The 15,328-nt window shown below is 41.8% G+C and overlaps 1 protein-coding gene across 3 annotated transcripts in view; it reads left to right on the top strand.

The window, feature by feature from the left end:
• LOC110959356 (RAS guanyl-releasing protein 2) overlaps nt 1-7,553 on the top strand; it is a 50,430-nt gene extending 42,877 nt beyond the window's left edge. For 2 of the 3 annotated variants that reach the window (XM_022206197.2, XM_022206196.2), the window contains exons 15-17: nt 2,493-2,651; nt 3,900-3,962; nt 6,003-7,553. In XM_022206197.2, coding sequence (XP_022061889.1) covers nt 2,493-2,651; nt 3,900-3,958 — 218 coding nt within the window. In that variant the 3' untranslated portion in view covers nt 3,959-3,962; nt 6,003-7,553. The remainder of the gene's footprint in view (nt 1-2,492; nt 2,652-3,899; nt 3,963-6,002) is intronic. The other variant, XM_051943970.1, reaches the window with a different exon arrangement.
• The last annotated feature ends 7,775 nt before the right edge of the window (nt 7,554-15,328 follow it).

The raw sequence follows: 15,328 nt of genomic DNA, 5'->3' as shown, positions 1-15,328 counted from the left end.
TGTGCTGATTCTGTAAAGTAAGTAGTGATAATCTGCAAATGTTACGCTCTCTAAATAACTTGCGCTACATATGCTTCCAACCAGATGTCAAGCAAAAACCTTTGGAAGTGATGCCAGATCTAAAATGCAAATCGCGCAAGTTTCCATCTGCTGGAGGCTTTCAAGAAGTGATTGATTGCAGCTTAGTCTTCTAAATGGGAGAAGTTGGAGTGGGCAGATATTTTACAGGCTTTTCAGTTCAATAAATTAGTTTCCATTACAGTTACAGCAAAAAAAAAAGTTAGTTTGTGCGTGCCCTTTTGCATTTTCTTCAGTTATCTGGTTGTACGAGCATTTCTTTGTAAGAAGTAATCATCGTGTAAATATTAGATCAGCTTGAGCACATGCATGAATGTCTATCAGAGGATGACATGTATTCTCCTCAGTCTAGTGTTGGAAAAACAAGCAGATCTCTCTTGTCCGTTGTTTGTTTCAACATTAACAGCTTCCTCACCCATTCAGGCTTTCAGGTTGACTAACTGATGCTTGTTAAATCGCTTGCAAGTTACCGTCAAACATTGGAGTCGCATAGCAACTACAGTAATTAATGCTCCTTGGGGCCTTTGAGGTCTGTGTAGCCTTCACTGCACCCTGCACCTCGTGTATGGGAGAAGGAAAAAAGACACTCGCTAATTTGTTAATTAGCACAGACATCTTCTGTTTGGGTGTTTTTAAAAAATATCCCTGTAATTGCAGCCTTTTAAACTCGGTGCTCATAAGTAAGGTCGGGCGGTTGTTTCAAGGCAAACATGACCACGTGGTTTGTTGTTTTTTGTGATTAAAACTGAAAGAAAGCGGCAGGGATGATCCCACTCACGCCCCCGAACCCCACTCACTCTCGAAGTGCAGTTCGCAAGTCTGTCCGGGAGTTTTCGAGCGTTCAGGCTTGTTCCATTAATGAGACCAGTAGAAGTCAATGAGAGAGCCCCCATAGCCATTCATCCCTATTACCAGCGTTAGCCCGTACTCTGAGAGGTAGACAGAGCGGCAGGGACATAATTGAAATGAATCACCTACTGCAGTGCATGAGTGGAGTGTGGAGAACTCTGGATGTGTGTGGGAGGTCGGATGTGTGCCGTGGGGCAGCAGACGTCAGACATTTGGACTTATATAAGAGGCCTCCGAGTGTCTGAATGGATGCGGCGCTGCTGCAATGCCAGTATTCCAACTTTTTCACATCAATACAACACAACCACACAGCAACAAGTCATGATTTCCATTTCTGTTACAGTTTGAAAAGTGCGCTGTTGCATTTTTTTTTCCTGAGAATTACATGACACTGCTCTCATATCTGTCTATGAAGCATAATGCTAGTTAGCTTAGCATAAGAATGAGGAGAAGGGAGCAACGGTTACATCAAATATTATATATAAAATAACACATTTTATCTGTCTGGGAAATCACCTTCAACCCAGTTACCCATTACAAAAACACTTCTCTCGGAAGTGTGTTGATTCCAAATCACATGACATGCTCCACTATTTTGCGTTTTCTGTGGTCATTTTGTGTCATTCTATGCATTCTTGTAGTCATGTTGTTTTGTTTTGTGTGTCTGTGCTCATTTTGTTTCTTTTTTGGTAATTTTCAGACTATTTTGTGCATTTTTGTGGTCATTTTGGGCCCCTTTAAAGCCATTTTCAGTCTCTGTGATAATTTTAGGTGCTTTGTAGTCATTGTGTGAGTCTCTGTGGTCACTTTGCAACTTTTTGTAATTGTTTTGTGTGTCTTTCGCCATTTCATATCTTTATATGATTATTATCTGTCCCGCAATTATATATTGAACCAGACATAATGTTGAACAGCTCGATGACTTGTAAATTCCCCCTTTTTGTGGACATTCTGGGGCCGCAGGGCAGTTAGAGGTTTTTAATTGCTTCTATCTCACCATTAGATAGGCAGTTTATCATAAATGAAGTTAAGTACTTTGACCACTGAAAGGAGCAAGAGGATAACACTTCCTGAATGAAGGAGAGAAATAATTTCATCCTTTTATACAGTGAAGAGGTGGTAATGACACGGAATTTTAATGTTTCAATTTTCATGTTGATGAATGAGGAAATTTGGAGTGCAGAGACGTGGGGGGGGATTTGTGTGCATTCAGGTGACTCACATGCTTTCTTGCTGCCTTGCTGGATGACCCACCACTCCTCCCCTCTTACACTCCCCCCGGTTGCCAGAGTTGTTGTCAGGCACGCTCGGCCTCGCCGTGTGCGTGTGCCAGTGCTCGTGTGCCTGCATGACGTGTCGAAGCACTTTTCTGTCGCCCCTAGCGCTCCCGTTCGCCCCCATGTTTCGGCCCGTCCCCCTGTCTGACCCTGTCTCTCGTCCTCTCTCCCTGTCTCGCCTCCTGTCCCGCCGGTTCTCCCTCCCTGCTCTCCGACGCCATCGCCCTCCTCCCCTCACCCGGCACCTCTCCCTGCCGCCGTCTTTCTGCCTCCACGCCCCGGCTGCAGCCTGCGGGGTGAACTGCCACAAAGCCTGCCGGAGCCGCCTGGCCGTCGAGTGCCGAAAGAGGACCAAGAGCATCAGCCACGAGACGCCGCCTGCCCTCCAGGCTCGATCCTACAGTTTCCCTCCGCCTGCCAACACACCGCCCAGCCTGCAGAACACCGGTGAGACGCATGCACACACATAGCTGCTGATGAGCCCATCAAGGCCGCTGTCATATGTTTGTTGGTACGACATTGAAGCCACATGACTGCAGAAACGGCAGGAATGGATGTGTGCTGACGTACAAAAAGCAAGATCCAGCACCTATATCTTTACTATAGTCCATGCACAGAGCCAATCCAGCTGTTCTCCCCTGTTTCTATCTCTGTAAAGAACAGAAAGGCTATATTTTTTTTTCTTCTTTTAACCCTTGTGTTGTCCTGCGGGTCAAATTTACCTGTTTTAAAGTTCGAAAATGTGGGAGAAAAAAAATAGATTTTCACAGTGAAACTTTTTCACAATTTTTGGGAATTTTTAAAATATTTTTTGTTGGAAGAAAAATGTTTAAAAAATGTTTAAGAACATTCACAAAAAATCAGCGAATTTTGCTGGATTTTGATTTATTTATTTTTGGCAATGTTCTTAAACTATTAGCAGTTTTACTGATATACATGCAATCACTTTAGATATTTTTAGGATTTTTTTTTACTCGTTTTTTGAAAATAATTACAAGAATTTTCTTGTCAAATTTGGGGGATTTTTTAAAATGTATTTTTTGAAGGAATCTTAAGGAATTATTGAAATTTTCTTCCTGAAGGTTTGGCAAATTTTCAGAAATTTGTCGAATTTTTTTGCTGAATTTTTGGATTTTTTTTTTCACACAAGGAAGCAATATTTTTTGGTGCCTGTAAATGAGGACAACAGGAGGGTTAACAACTCACGACACATGCAGCATCAACTTTCCTGATGTTTCAATAGAGACAGCCTCCCGACTGATAAAACTGAATTTTCTTTTCACTAATGCAGACATCCTCTCAAAAAATTATAGCTAAAAATCACAGCTCAGAGGAATTTTTACCGCAGCACCTCTACTTTCTGCTTTTGTCCTCCTCTTAGCGTATTGAGCGCTGACATTTGGAGGATATTCTCAAACAAAAGAGGCGTAATTTGCAATGGAAATGTAATTGGCCCACCACAGTGAGGCTACTGACTCATAGTGGCAGTGTTTTTATCAGGCATCAGGAAAAAGCGGTGCCCTGCCTGGCTCAGTTTTCTGTCAGCGTGAACCTGCTTGATCAGTGGGCTTGACAATACCGCCATGCAGATGGATTTGTAAACAGTCAAAGGCCAAATCTAAGTTTGAGGCAGTGTTTTGCATTTTCATTTGATTGACTAATCTGTTACTCATTACTTCACTCTGTTTCCATCAGTAATCGCTGAAGAGGACATAGAGTCAGTGGAGGAAGGAGTTTTTGATGTCCACCTATAACCAGGTGAGAGAGACGTTCACTTTGCCTCTGAAGGAAAAGTCATTTGTGACATTTTTTGGTGTATTTACTGATCTTCAGCACTCCTAATTCATTTCCATTTAAGCTAATAACGGCCTGTTTTAGAATCCGTGGTGTCAGGAAGTTCAGGCAGAGTTCATCGCGTTACTCGAGGAGCCTGATCAGACTTTACTCTCTCTGGAGCCAAAAACGGCTCTAAACGGCTTTTATCACATTTGCAGAACTACTCCACTGTAAACAGACTTTGATGTGTAAAATCAACACAGCTCCCATTTAATATTCATCACGCATTGTGTTCGGAACAGCAGTGCATAGTTTGTAGTAAAGCAGTAAATAGATGTTTTTGCGTTGATCTGCTTTATTTTTTTAACGGCTGAGCATTAAGTAAAGAGCTTGACAATGAGGGGAATCCATTTATTTGCTTTCTTGCTGAAAATTACATTAGAGGACTGATGCCGCCTCTATTTTTGTCCAATAAATATGAATAAAATCTGCCTGTCAGAATCTCTAAAGCTGCAAATATCCAAGAAATAGTCCTGTACCCATTCCTTTTACAGATATTAATGAGCAGATTTTACCTTTAAACATATTAAAATGTGTCCCAAATTGTTGCCATATTTCTTTAAAGTTGGATTCTCCTCATAAGGAGACCAGTTTAAGTGTAGCTGCACCAAAAATACCTTGAGGTGTTGTCATTTAACAACCTTGTGCTTGTGGCCCTTTGGGGAAAAAAACATCAGTGCCAACTCAAAACCTCAAATCACAGTTTGAATTTGAGCTGTGAGCGGTTCAATCAAAGAGCAGGTTTCTGTTCTCAGATTGTTTGATTTGATTTTCTTTTTCCACAGATGTGAGACTAATTTGTGTTTTACAAGAAAAAAGTGACTGCGGATAACAGGAAAAATGAAACCCTAATTTTCCATCAGGGACATGTTTTTTTCTTCTTCATGAGATTCATTTGACATCCAGGTTGGAACCGCTGTTTTGTCAAGTTGGCAAATGACCAATTAAACAAAAATACAGGCCTGTGAGAACAAAAGACATGCCCAGGTCTTCCTACAAGGAAGTTCCAGGGCAAAAAAGATCAATTTGTTTGTGGCATATCTACAGATCTGCTACTTTTGATACAAATATTGAAATAATAAAGGTATTAAAACTATAATATGACACCAACTTTGCTTTAGAAGTTATAACAGCCACATTAGGGCTGTTTGTTTCTCTAGTATTAATTATAATAACATAATTAACCCTCTGAACTCCAACCCACTGTGGGCTCATGGAAACAGGACAACCATGAAGAAGAGGAGAGGAATTAAGTGTTCCAAGTGCAATATGACACTGCCACAAATGATAAAAAAATAGGAAACAAAGATTGAATTTTTAAAATTATTTAACATGTGCAACATTTTTCCAAGACCCCACAAGTGGTTCTGATACTATAAAAGCACATATTTGATATTTTGTTTCCATACATGTCTCATTTCTGCTCAGAAAATCTGCAATTTTTCTCAATTGGCTGTTGGTTGCAGCATTAGTGGCTTCTGCCTTGTTGCAAGAAGCGTAGAATTTTTAGATATTTACAGAATTTCACTGGTGGAAAGTTGGTTTATCTATGCAGGATAAAGTTATTTTGACGAAATGTTAGGATTTTTGGCTTTGATTTGGTTATTTTTCTGACACAACTGTGTGTGTAGTTGATTATCCTGTGATTTTACAGTTGATAAATGGTGTAATTTTAGCCATTTTTCAAAAATAACATGCTTTCCAATCATGCGTATGGGTTCAGAGGGTTAAATGGTGCATGTCCCAGTGCTTATTTACTTTTAGATTACATCAAACCAACTGAGAAACGGTGAATGCGGACCTTTTGGTGTCCCCTGGTGGTTTGTAGCCCTCAGTCTGCTGCAGATCTCTCTTTGCTCTCCTTTTATATGCTGTTATCACACCACTGATGTGTGTATTTCCCTTGCAGCCTTTAGCAACACCTTTAATGCTGAATATAAGTGTATATCACAATCCTTGCAGGAGCCCTGAACTGAGGAGCGCTTTTGACGAGCAGGCCAGTGACAGTCTTCAGCTCTCAATTTTTAGAATCCCTCCTACGGTTGGTGTGCAAGAGGCCAAATCGGCGACTGTCAGGATCCAGACAGAGAGTGTCAGTTTTCCAACCCCTCAGCTCGGAGGAGAAAATGCACTGAACACGAGCCAGGATACCTACATGCTGCCACACAGTGGACACAAACCGCAACTGCACTCCCCTCCACCCTAACTCACAAGAATGTGGCGACCAATGTGAATGGATGTATGTAAAACCTTTGCATTTTGAAGAGTGTTAGTGTAAAATCTTGCTATATATATATATATATATCCCAAAAAAGAATCCACAAAATTGTATTTTCTTGGTGGAATGTTAGTCACTGAAGTTTATAATTTGAGCACACTTTTGCTGCAGGCTGTTTTCTTTCAGACATAAAATAGGTGCTGTTATTGCCAAGAATGTAAAACCTGCCACCCAGACTAAGCTAGTCTCCTTTATCTGAGAAGCTTTTTTCTTCTTCTTTTGTTTATCGCATTGTTTTGAAGTACATTTCAGCGGACCAACAATGGGACCAATTTTGATGTCAGATAAAGTATTGTTGATTTGTGGTGCCTGTCTGAAGTGTGATGACAAAAACGACCATTTCTACCGACGAAAGAAACGGCTGAAATGAGTGTACAGACAGCTATAAGTAGGAATTTTCTGTCATGTTTACCTGAATATCAGTAAATGTCCTCTAGTTATTGCCGTGGTGTTGTTCAGTATGCAGTGCTGTCTTGTACCAGTGCACTGATAGATGACCTATCCTCTCGCAGTACTGTGAATGTAGCAGAAAACAGTGAAACGCTGCCGTCACATGAAGAACTCATCCTTCCTGATAAATTTGTTGACAGCACGAGAGCGGGAAACTGGCTCGCTTCCCACTGATTCCAGTGTTAGTTTCTGAAGTTTTTCAGACTGTCATCTCGGATAAAATAATCAAAAGGATCACCTCAGAACTGGAGTAATGAGGCTTTTCATTTGACAGCAGCCTATAAAAACCTTTCCCTTTGAATCTATTTTAATGTAAGATGTGTTTTGCTGCCTTTATCCTGCATGCGTCGTCCTTCGCGGCTGTATTCTCTCGCCAGACGTCTCTGTTGCTTTTTATTTTCGTTTTTAAATGTAGCACGCCGAATTATCATTTATTTAGGAAACCTGTTTTCCAGACAGTGGAAATGCTCCCGCTTCTTTGTGCCTGTGGAGAGATGAATTCAGAATCGCTGTGCCATATTGTCAACTGCTGGTTTGTCATTGAATGAGACTCCTCCCATTTGCTGGTATTTATTTTCCCTGTATAAACGCATAAATAGATGCTGGTCCTTCTGTGTCTCTCCGCCTGACGCAGGATGTTTTGTTGTTATGCAGAATGATGCCATGCTTTTCTTTGTGGTCTGTTCCCAGATGATTCCTCAGTATTAAATGCAGCAGGCATCTTTCTATAATGTGGTCTGGTTCAAAAAAATCTGTGACAAATAAGAATGATACTGAAAAAACGAGGCTTTCTCTTTTCTTTCTGAAAAAAACAAGTCAATCAGTGGTCATCTTTTGATTGTTTTCCCTCTGAATCAAAAGTGTTAACATTGAAATTCCTCCATTTGCACATTAGCAGAGGATCCTTTCAGTTTTAGCTGCTGCTTTGGTCTAAAAATATTGCCTGTTTTACTGCAGATTGTATGTCATCACAATTAATACTCATAATTTCAGGTGGGAGCTTGCAATTTTGGTGATTCATGTACTACTTTGCAGATTTTCATGTTTTAATTTGAAATTAATGTAGAAGAAGAATTGGAAAACTCTTCTGGGAGCACCTTTTCAAATCTAAAGTAACCCGCCTCCCTGAAAAAAAGAATACAGCTGTCAGGTCAAAATCAAAGCTATTTTTCGTGCTTCCTAAAAAGGGAACTTTTTCAGAAGTTAATATAATTGTTCTTCCGTCTGATCGTGTCGCCGCATTAAAAGCACAATTCAAAATCCAATAGCAGAGCTGAATAAAACATAAGACAAAGATGTTTAATAGAAAGGAGGTGTGGGATGATTTAGTTGACACTAGCTGCAGCGTAATAGCAGAACGTTTTCCTCCATTTAATACAAAACAGCCCATTTTAATACTGCTTGTATAGCCGGTAGCACGTTAAAATATTAATGCAACTTTTTTTTTTTTTTTACAAACTCAGCCTTTTTCCAGAGTGTTTCACAGCAACACAACATAAAAAAATGGAAAAATATTTAACCACATCTGCTCCAGTTACCCCACAATCCTTCATGTGACCATGATCCAGTGCCCTCTGCCTGTCTATTATAGACATTAATAACCAGCCCTGAATGAGCCTTGGAGTCGATGCCACATCTAATTACTCTCAGAGATGAAGTCAGTCTGGGTCTCTGATTGCCCGGCCCCCTCTCTGTATGTTCTGCTCAATGGGAGGACATCGATCGAGCTCGAGCCAGCCTTTGAGTCAGCTCATATCTCATGCAGCGCTATGATACCGCTAAATGCTCTCATGTGTGACTGCGTCGGCTAATGGTGAGCTGATGAACTGCAGAGGCGATGTGACCTATCGACCCCGGTCCCACACATACAGGCGTTCAGCGTTTACGACCTGATTATGCAACTGTAGCCGCTTGTTCCACCAGCATCATTGATAAACAACACATTCACAACCACTTTTTGTGTCTTGATTGGCGTTGTCTTGCATGCATAGAAATCCACTGAGGAAAGAAGACACAAAAGGACAACATGCAGACTCCACACAAGCCAGCGAACGACCTTGAAGATGGTGGAACTATGATGTAATCCTGGCAATCTGACGCAACATATTCTTTGAAAAATCCCACACATGCACTCCCCATATTCCTCCACCGCTGCTCCTCCCAAAGCCTGTAGGATTGCCCGTTAAAGTGTGTGTGGTCATCACCCACTGCAGCATTGAACATCTCTTTTAGCTGGGTGATTGATACCTCCCATTCAGCTATAGAAAAGCCCTCCTAGCAGCGCGGCCATTTAGCCAGCAGCCCTGAGTGATATTGATCTGCAAAGTCTGAAATGAGGGAAATTGAATAGCACCGCAGCTAATTGCATAGTAATGAAGGCAGGAGGGAAATAACCTCACACATTGTTAGCAGTCGCACACTGTGACCTTGATTGCTCGGAAAGAGAAAGATCTGGGGCCTGATAGTTGCAACGCATTCTAGCTAAGATGTCATTCGCCCTCACAACAGATGCTCCACGGCTGTGTTGAATTAGAAAGAGATGCAACGCACTGCACATTGAGAGGCTATAAAGCTGGATATTTACTGTGTAGTTATTGGCAGGTATTCCTTTTAGCAGCTATAGATACACATAAAAGGTTATCATAGATGGGTGGGAGGGATTTGGCACAATGAGTAACTACATGCACTATCGATTTTTTTTTTTTTTTTGAGTAGCAGATCACTCTTAGTTTTGCTCATGTAAGACTAATGAACACATTATTGATTTCATGTCTGCTCATCAAAAGCCGGGAACGCAGCCAAGCTCCCGCCATCTTTTGACGTCTGCTCATCTTTTTTTTTTCCTGAACCACGACACCTGCATCTGCAATGCCCCCCTCCTCCCGTGTGGTGCACTGACTACAAGCATCTGGAGCCGTTAACCCCACGCCAGTGTGAGGGCATGGCCGCCACGTTCCACTTGGTGGCAATGTTGAGCTGCCAGCTCGGGGCCCACGAGCCGAGGAAGGACTCCGACAGTGCGGGGAGGCAGGAAGGCTGCCAGTGATGTGGCAAAAACAGAGCCACTGTCAGGGTTTATGGTGAATCACAATGCAGCATCACAATGCAGATAACAGCACTACATTTCTCTGTCGTTTATATGTTGCTTCCCATAAAAATCAAACCGGGGCATATGCGCGAGAAGATACATACTGTAAATCAAATGAAATGTTGCTTCATACTAGTTTTTCATAAGCTGACAGTTATCCAGCCTCTCTTTCGCCCACACACAAACAAGCTGAGGAAACGACCCTCCAATTCCATTTCAGCAGATAGACGCTGAGTCGTGTTTCGTGTGTTTTTGCTTTCACGGTATGTAAGGTTTTTTTTCTTGACTTTGCCTAATAAAAAGAAGCACATTTGTTCTTTCGCATCAAATCTACATCCACGGACACCTCTTGCTCAAAGTAAAATTCAAGCGGCATAAACAGAAATGGATGGCAAGTACAGTAAAACAAGTCAAACAGGCTGCAGTGAAAGCGCCTCCAGAACTCTCTGGCTCTGCTTATCTGGCTTTGTCGACGTTTAAGAAGCAGCTGGGCAAACAGTCTCGCACAAAGTCGAAGGCGCTCTGTTCGGCGGCTGCGGCCCTAATTGCATTAAGCTCAGTGCTGACTCTGGTGAAGCACTCAGGACTGTAGGGGGTTGGAATCCTCATTAGAGCCGAATCAGTTATGATGAATATTGCTTTAAGAAAATTTCACTTATGCCAGAGAAACCCAGTGGGATGCAACCCAGTGCTGTAGTTCTACTGTGCAACTTTGAAGAAAATAAAACTTCAATTGTCGAGTTAAATTCAACGGCTTAAGTGCTGTTAGGATTTTTTAATGACTTCCTGAATTAAAGAGAGCAAGAGACAATATCCAAGGTTATGTGTCTAAAATCACTCAGAGATTTTAAGAGGAAAAAACAATGCAAGTGAAGAGGCTCTTTGTGAAGCTAGGCAACAGACAGATGTGATCCTTTCACATTGCTGCTGATAATTATTACTCTTTCTGCATGTATGAAAGCAGTCAGAGTAAGTAACCTGCCAACTCTTCGCCTCGTCTCCCACTCTCCCCGCTCTCGCCTGGAGAAGTCTCATTTAGCAGTTGCTGATACCAAATCAAGTTACTGCGGCTCGGAGGATTGACACAAAATCAATGGCATTGCATCTACAGCAGGCATCGCTCCCATATTTAATATTCCTGAAGCAGCAGGGCAGGGGGAAGACGAGAGGGACGAAAGTGAGCCACAGCAGCAAGCAAGCGTGTTTTGACTGATGGACCTGTAGATTGTATCTCATGACCCTGGCGTCACTGATAACAATTCACCTCAGACTTATCTATGTATAACCTGCCCAGCCGGGTCACCACTGCTGTTAAGAACTCCCTTAAAAAATAACATTTAAAAAAGGAAGACGACAAGTTTTTCCCCTGTGTTCTCCACAGTCCCCTTGCCTTTCATTCCCTCTGTATTTTTGAAGATTAAAACCAGCACTTTGGCTCATATAACATTCCTGCTTTGAGGTATTCATGAAAGCACAGATATGATGGGCTATAAAAGTATGCATGCATAAATGACTGCAATAAAGAGCTTTCTCTAAATGTGGGCTATCATGCTGCTGAAAGGTGAGTTATATTTCATGAGTGACTCATCAAAGAGTCCTCTTTCAGTCTAGAAGAACCCAACAATCCTGTATTTTCTACCCTTTGTAGCTTCTCGGTCCTTCTTTCATTCACTTCTGTGTCTGACGTTGCTTATCTGGTGGAGGTCGGCCAGTTGGAGTATAACTGGAGGGCTTGAAAAAAATCTGTCTTACTCAGTATCCTTGAGATTTTTGTTTATTGTTTGAATACAGCAAGCCAGAAAATGACATGAAGATTCGAGATGACTGTTAATATTTAAATTAATGCCCACACATGCAGTATCCACTGGAGAGGTTCGCGATCCAAGAAGCATAAAATATGTAAAACCTCCGTTTTGGCTAAACTTGAATGACGGTTGAGTAATTCTGGAGCAGTTCTGATCATCTCTTGACCATCCCTTTGGTACTCATTAGACAAAGACATGCTGTGGATTATTCACTTACAGACTTAAATGATTCATGGTGGGCCTTTACTGCTGAAGCTCCAGCGTGTGAAATCTAAATATATTCTGTCAATATCTCAGATCAGATTCTACTATCCTGCCCACACAGTACCCAGAATTTAATTCAATAAATCCCAGTGAGTAAATAAATCCCGGATTATTAGATTTAGAATTTGTTGCTAAATGATGCATGGTATATATTTTCTGTTGGACCCCAAACATAAGGTGTGAAATCCAAATATATTAGCATCCTGCCTCATTTTGCTTTGAAAGTAACCTAGAAAAGAACAAATAATGGACACTCTGAATATTTTAAGAGATAACTGGTAGTTAATATGATGCAGTCTGATGGCATAAAAACACCTCCAAATCCTGCTGAAGCCATCGAGCTGCAATGTTGGAAAAGGCATAATCTTGGGCCTGGATACCCCAGGGATGATGTCTTAAGGTACTCCGAGGACAGAAAGACAGCAATGCATGTGGTTTCGGAAGAAAAAGAGAGTTTTGCTGAACTTCTGGGGTTCCATAGAGACATTTTTCTTGGCAAATCACCAGGTGACTTGGTAAGTTGAAACAGAACCTTGCCTCGGCTGTGCTCAGCAGCAGATAAGAACTTCTGACCTCGACAGAGGATATAGTCAGTCGACGGAAGGACATCCAACACAAACTGTAGAGGAGGCAGACCTGGAGGTCTAGGTGGAAACATTGTCCGTTTCTTTAGCGGAGGTCATTGAGATAGTGCCAGTGGTAGCAGGCAATAGCAAAAAGGCATGGAGTGGGTGAGATATGAAAATTGCTGGGCCATTGGTTTAAATGCCTTTTCAGGGCCGCAGTTGAAGCTATAGGTCATGAGTGACAGAATGAATGTAACTGTAGAATAGAGAGGTCGAAGTGATCTTCTTAAACAGGGCGTCTGCACTGACCCTGAGGTATATCTGGAGGGAGCGTGGAATAAGACATTCAGCAGTTGAAGTGATTCGAGAAAATTATTGACTTTCTCTTGAATGCTTTCCTGTTCAAGTATGATCAGGTACGTCCATTTGGGAGGAGACCTGGGGCAGACCCAGAGCACACTGGAGGGGTTGCATATCTTGTTTGGCTCAGGAACCCCTTGGGATGCCTGAGAAATTGCTGGGGGATGTGGAGAAAAATTTCAGGGCTAAGTTTCTGACCCTGCTGCCGCTGAGACTTAGACCTGAATAAACAGGAAATGAATGCGTACTCGGGCTCCCCTCCAGTTACCACTTTTACTTGTAAATAATTGTTTTCACCAATACTCAAAGGTAGTTGCCAATTCCTCTGCTAAGTTTATTTATTTTTTTGTCTTCTTTGTCCTGGAGGCAAGGCATCTCCTCCTTCATGCCTCTGAGGCAAACACAGGCACTCTGCCCAAAATAGTTTCTTTGTCTCAGCCTATTTAGTTGCATAACCCACCTTGACAGTGGGCACAGAATGGCAAAGCAGTGGACCTAATATACATATCATAATGCCTCAGTTTTGAGTGAGGAGCACTCATAAGTTATTCACAGAATCTCTCTCTCTCCTGTTTTCCCTTTCTGATCAAATCAAGCTCATGGCAAATATAATGTGGTGAGTGACAAAGAGGAATGGACAGAGCAATAAGAGAAAAATGAAGAGGAAAATGGAATACAAGGGCATCTGAGGGCAATTATAGAAGGGTTATGAGGCTCTTGAAGGCACAAAAGTCTTCTAAATATGCTATTATTGCCATTGTGGTCAAAGAAGGATGCTAAGGATTTACAAGTCCATAAGGGAGAATGAGTCTCCAAAACCTTTCAGGTTTTTATGTGAAAATGCCCAAGAGGCATGTAAATCCTACCTTTATTAAACACCACTTAAGCTGCATTTATGATGCCTAACAGCATGTGCTGATGGATATAGGCTTAACCTTACTTTATGTAGGTTTATGAGGTTTCGGGTTCATGTGTAGAATTAGTTTGGATGCAATATGGAGGCATATGGACACACTGTTCCCCTAGTACCGGTATATTGTGTAGTTTATATCTATTGGCTACCTTAGCCAACATGTTGTTAGATATTTACCTGCTTCTGTTGGATCAGTCATTCCTATTTAGATTCTGTTGGGGGCTGGAGCACATCTCAGCATGGGGCTGTGGGCAGGTAAACACCCTGCAGGGGTGCCAGTATATCACAGGGTAAACATACAGTAAATTACAGAGTAGATAATCCTTAAAGCTTATATTCACACCGGGCAATTTAGCATCTCCAAGCCACCTGATACAAACATCTTTCTAAAGTGAAGTTAGACTACTAAGAAGCCTTTCTTTTCGTTGCTCTTTTTCTGGAAACTTCTCAGCATGACTCAGTAAGAACACAAAAGGAAGGAATCATAACATTAACTTATCACGGTTGTCTAATCCCCCAGAGAGGTTTTTGCCTGTCCCCAGGCTCACTGGGGCTTTAAACCCTGACAAGGGATCCCTGACCTGGGGAGGCGATTCTGCTCAGGGCCTTTGCTCTCCCAGGCATGAAAGCTGAATCTACAGTATGCGACTGCACAGCTCGCCAAGCGCAGTGGCCTTGTGGCTGGCCAGGCCTCTCTCACTCTCTTTCTCCTTCTCTATTCATTTTTCTTTTGCTCTCATCCCACTCTCATAGCCTCGGTTTTAATTGCTTTGAAGCTGAGTGCTCACCTCAGGGAGCTCAACAGGATGTTTTACAGAGCTTTGGGGAGACTGACTATTAATAAATAATACCTCCCCTCTGTCCTCTTTCTTCACCTCGTACTCTTCGCTGCAGTGAGCTGGAGAGGAGCATGGCAAAGAGGCAACAACAGGTTTTTCTGACCTGCAAAACTCTCATGCAAACCAGCAAATAATGTAATTCTAAAAAATAAAAGTGAGAAAATAATTGCGTTCTGTTCATCTGTAATATTCAAATCTACCCTTATCAGGTGCAATATTTCAAAAGGCTGCACCCTGAGTGTTGCATATCATAAAGTTGAGTATTGTTTTTTAACCTTGTGCTGCCGGTTAATATATTCTGCACTGTGAGAAAGTTACAATCATGTCATCCTGATTAAGCTGTAATCAAAACAGTGTGCACAATTATCATTCCAAATGAAACTAGCATCCCCTCTTGAAAGAAATAAAACTTATTCAGTCCATCTTTTATTCTTACTTACACTGGCTTTCTTACTACATAGACCTTTGAGGTTTTGCTTTGTTGTTATGCTGCAAGGCAAGACTTTACACCCAGGTTTTATAAGTGCGTTATGTGTCTCTAAAGCTTTCATAGCTGTGTTGACCTTATAACAGAGCTAAACGCTGAGGAAACAATGGTTCCCAAGCGTCCTCGCTAAAAGCCTGTCCATCCATACTTTCATTCACTGCGTTCACCCAAAGGGTAAGGACTGAGTTTACTCTTAAAGGAAACATCTACCTTAGAACTGTAATAATGCCAATGGAGC

Source organism: Acanthochromis polyacanthus, chromosome 23 (assembly GCF_021347895.1).
Source record: "Acanthochromis polyacanthus isolate Apoly-LR-REF ecotype Palm Island chromosome 23, KAUST_Apoly_ChrSc, whole genome shotgun sequence".
NCBI classification, from domain to species: Eukaryota; Metazoa; Chordata; class Actinopteri; family Pomacentridae; genus Acanthochromis; species Acanthochromis polyacanthus.
The sequence above is the reverse complement of the archived record's forward strand: the minus strand, read 5'-3'. Positions and strand labels throughout refer to the sequence as shown.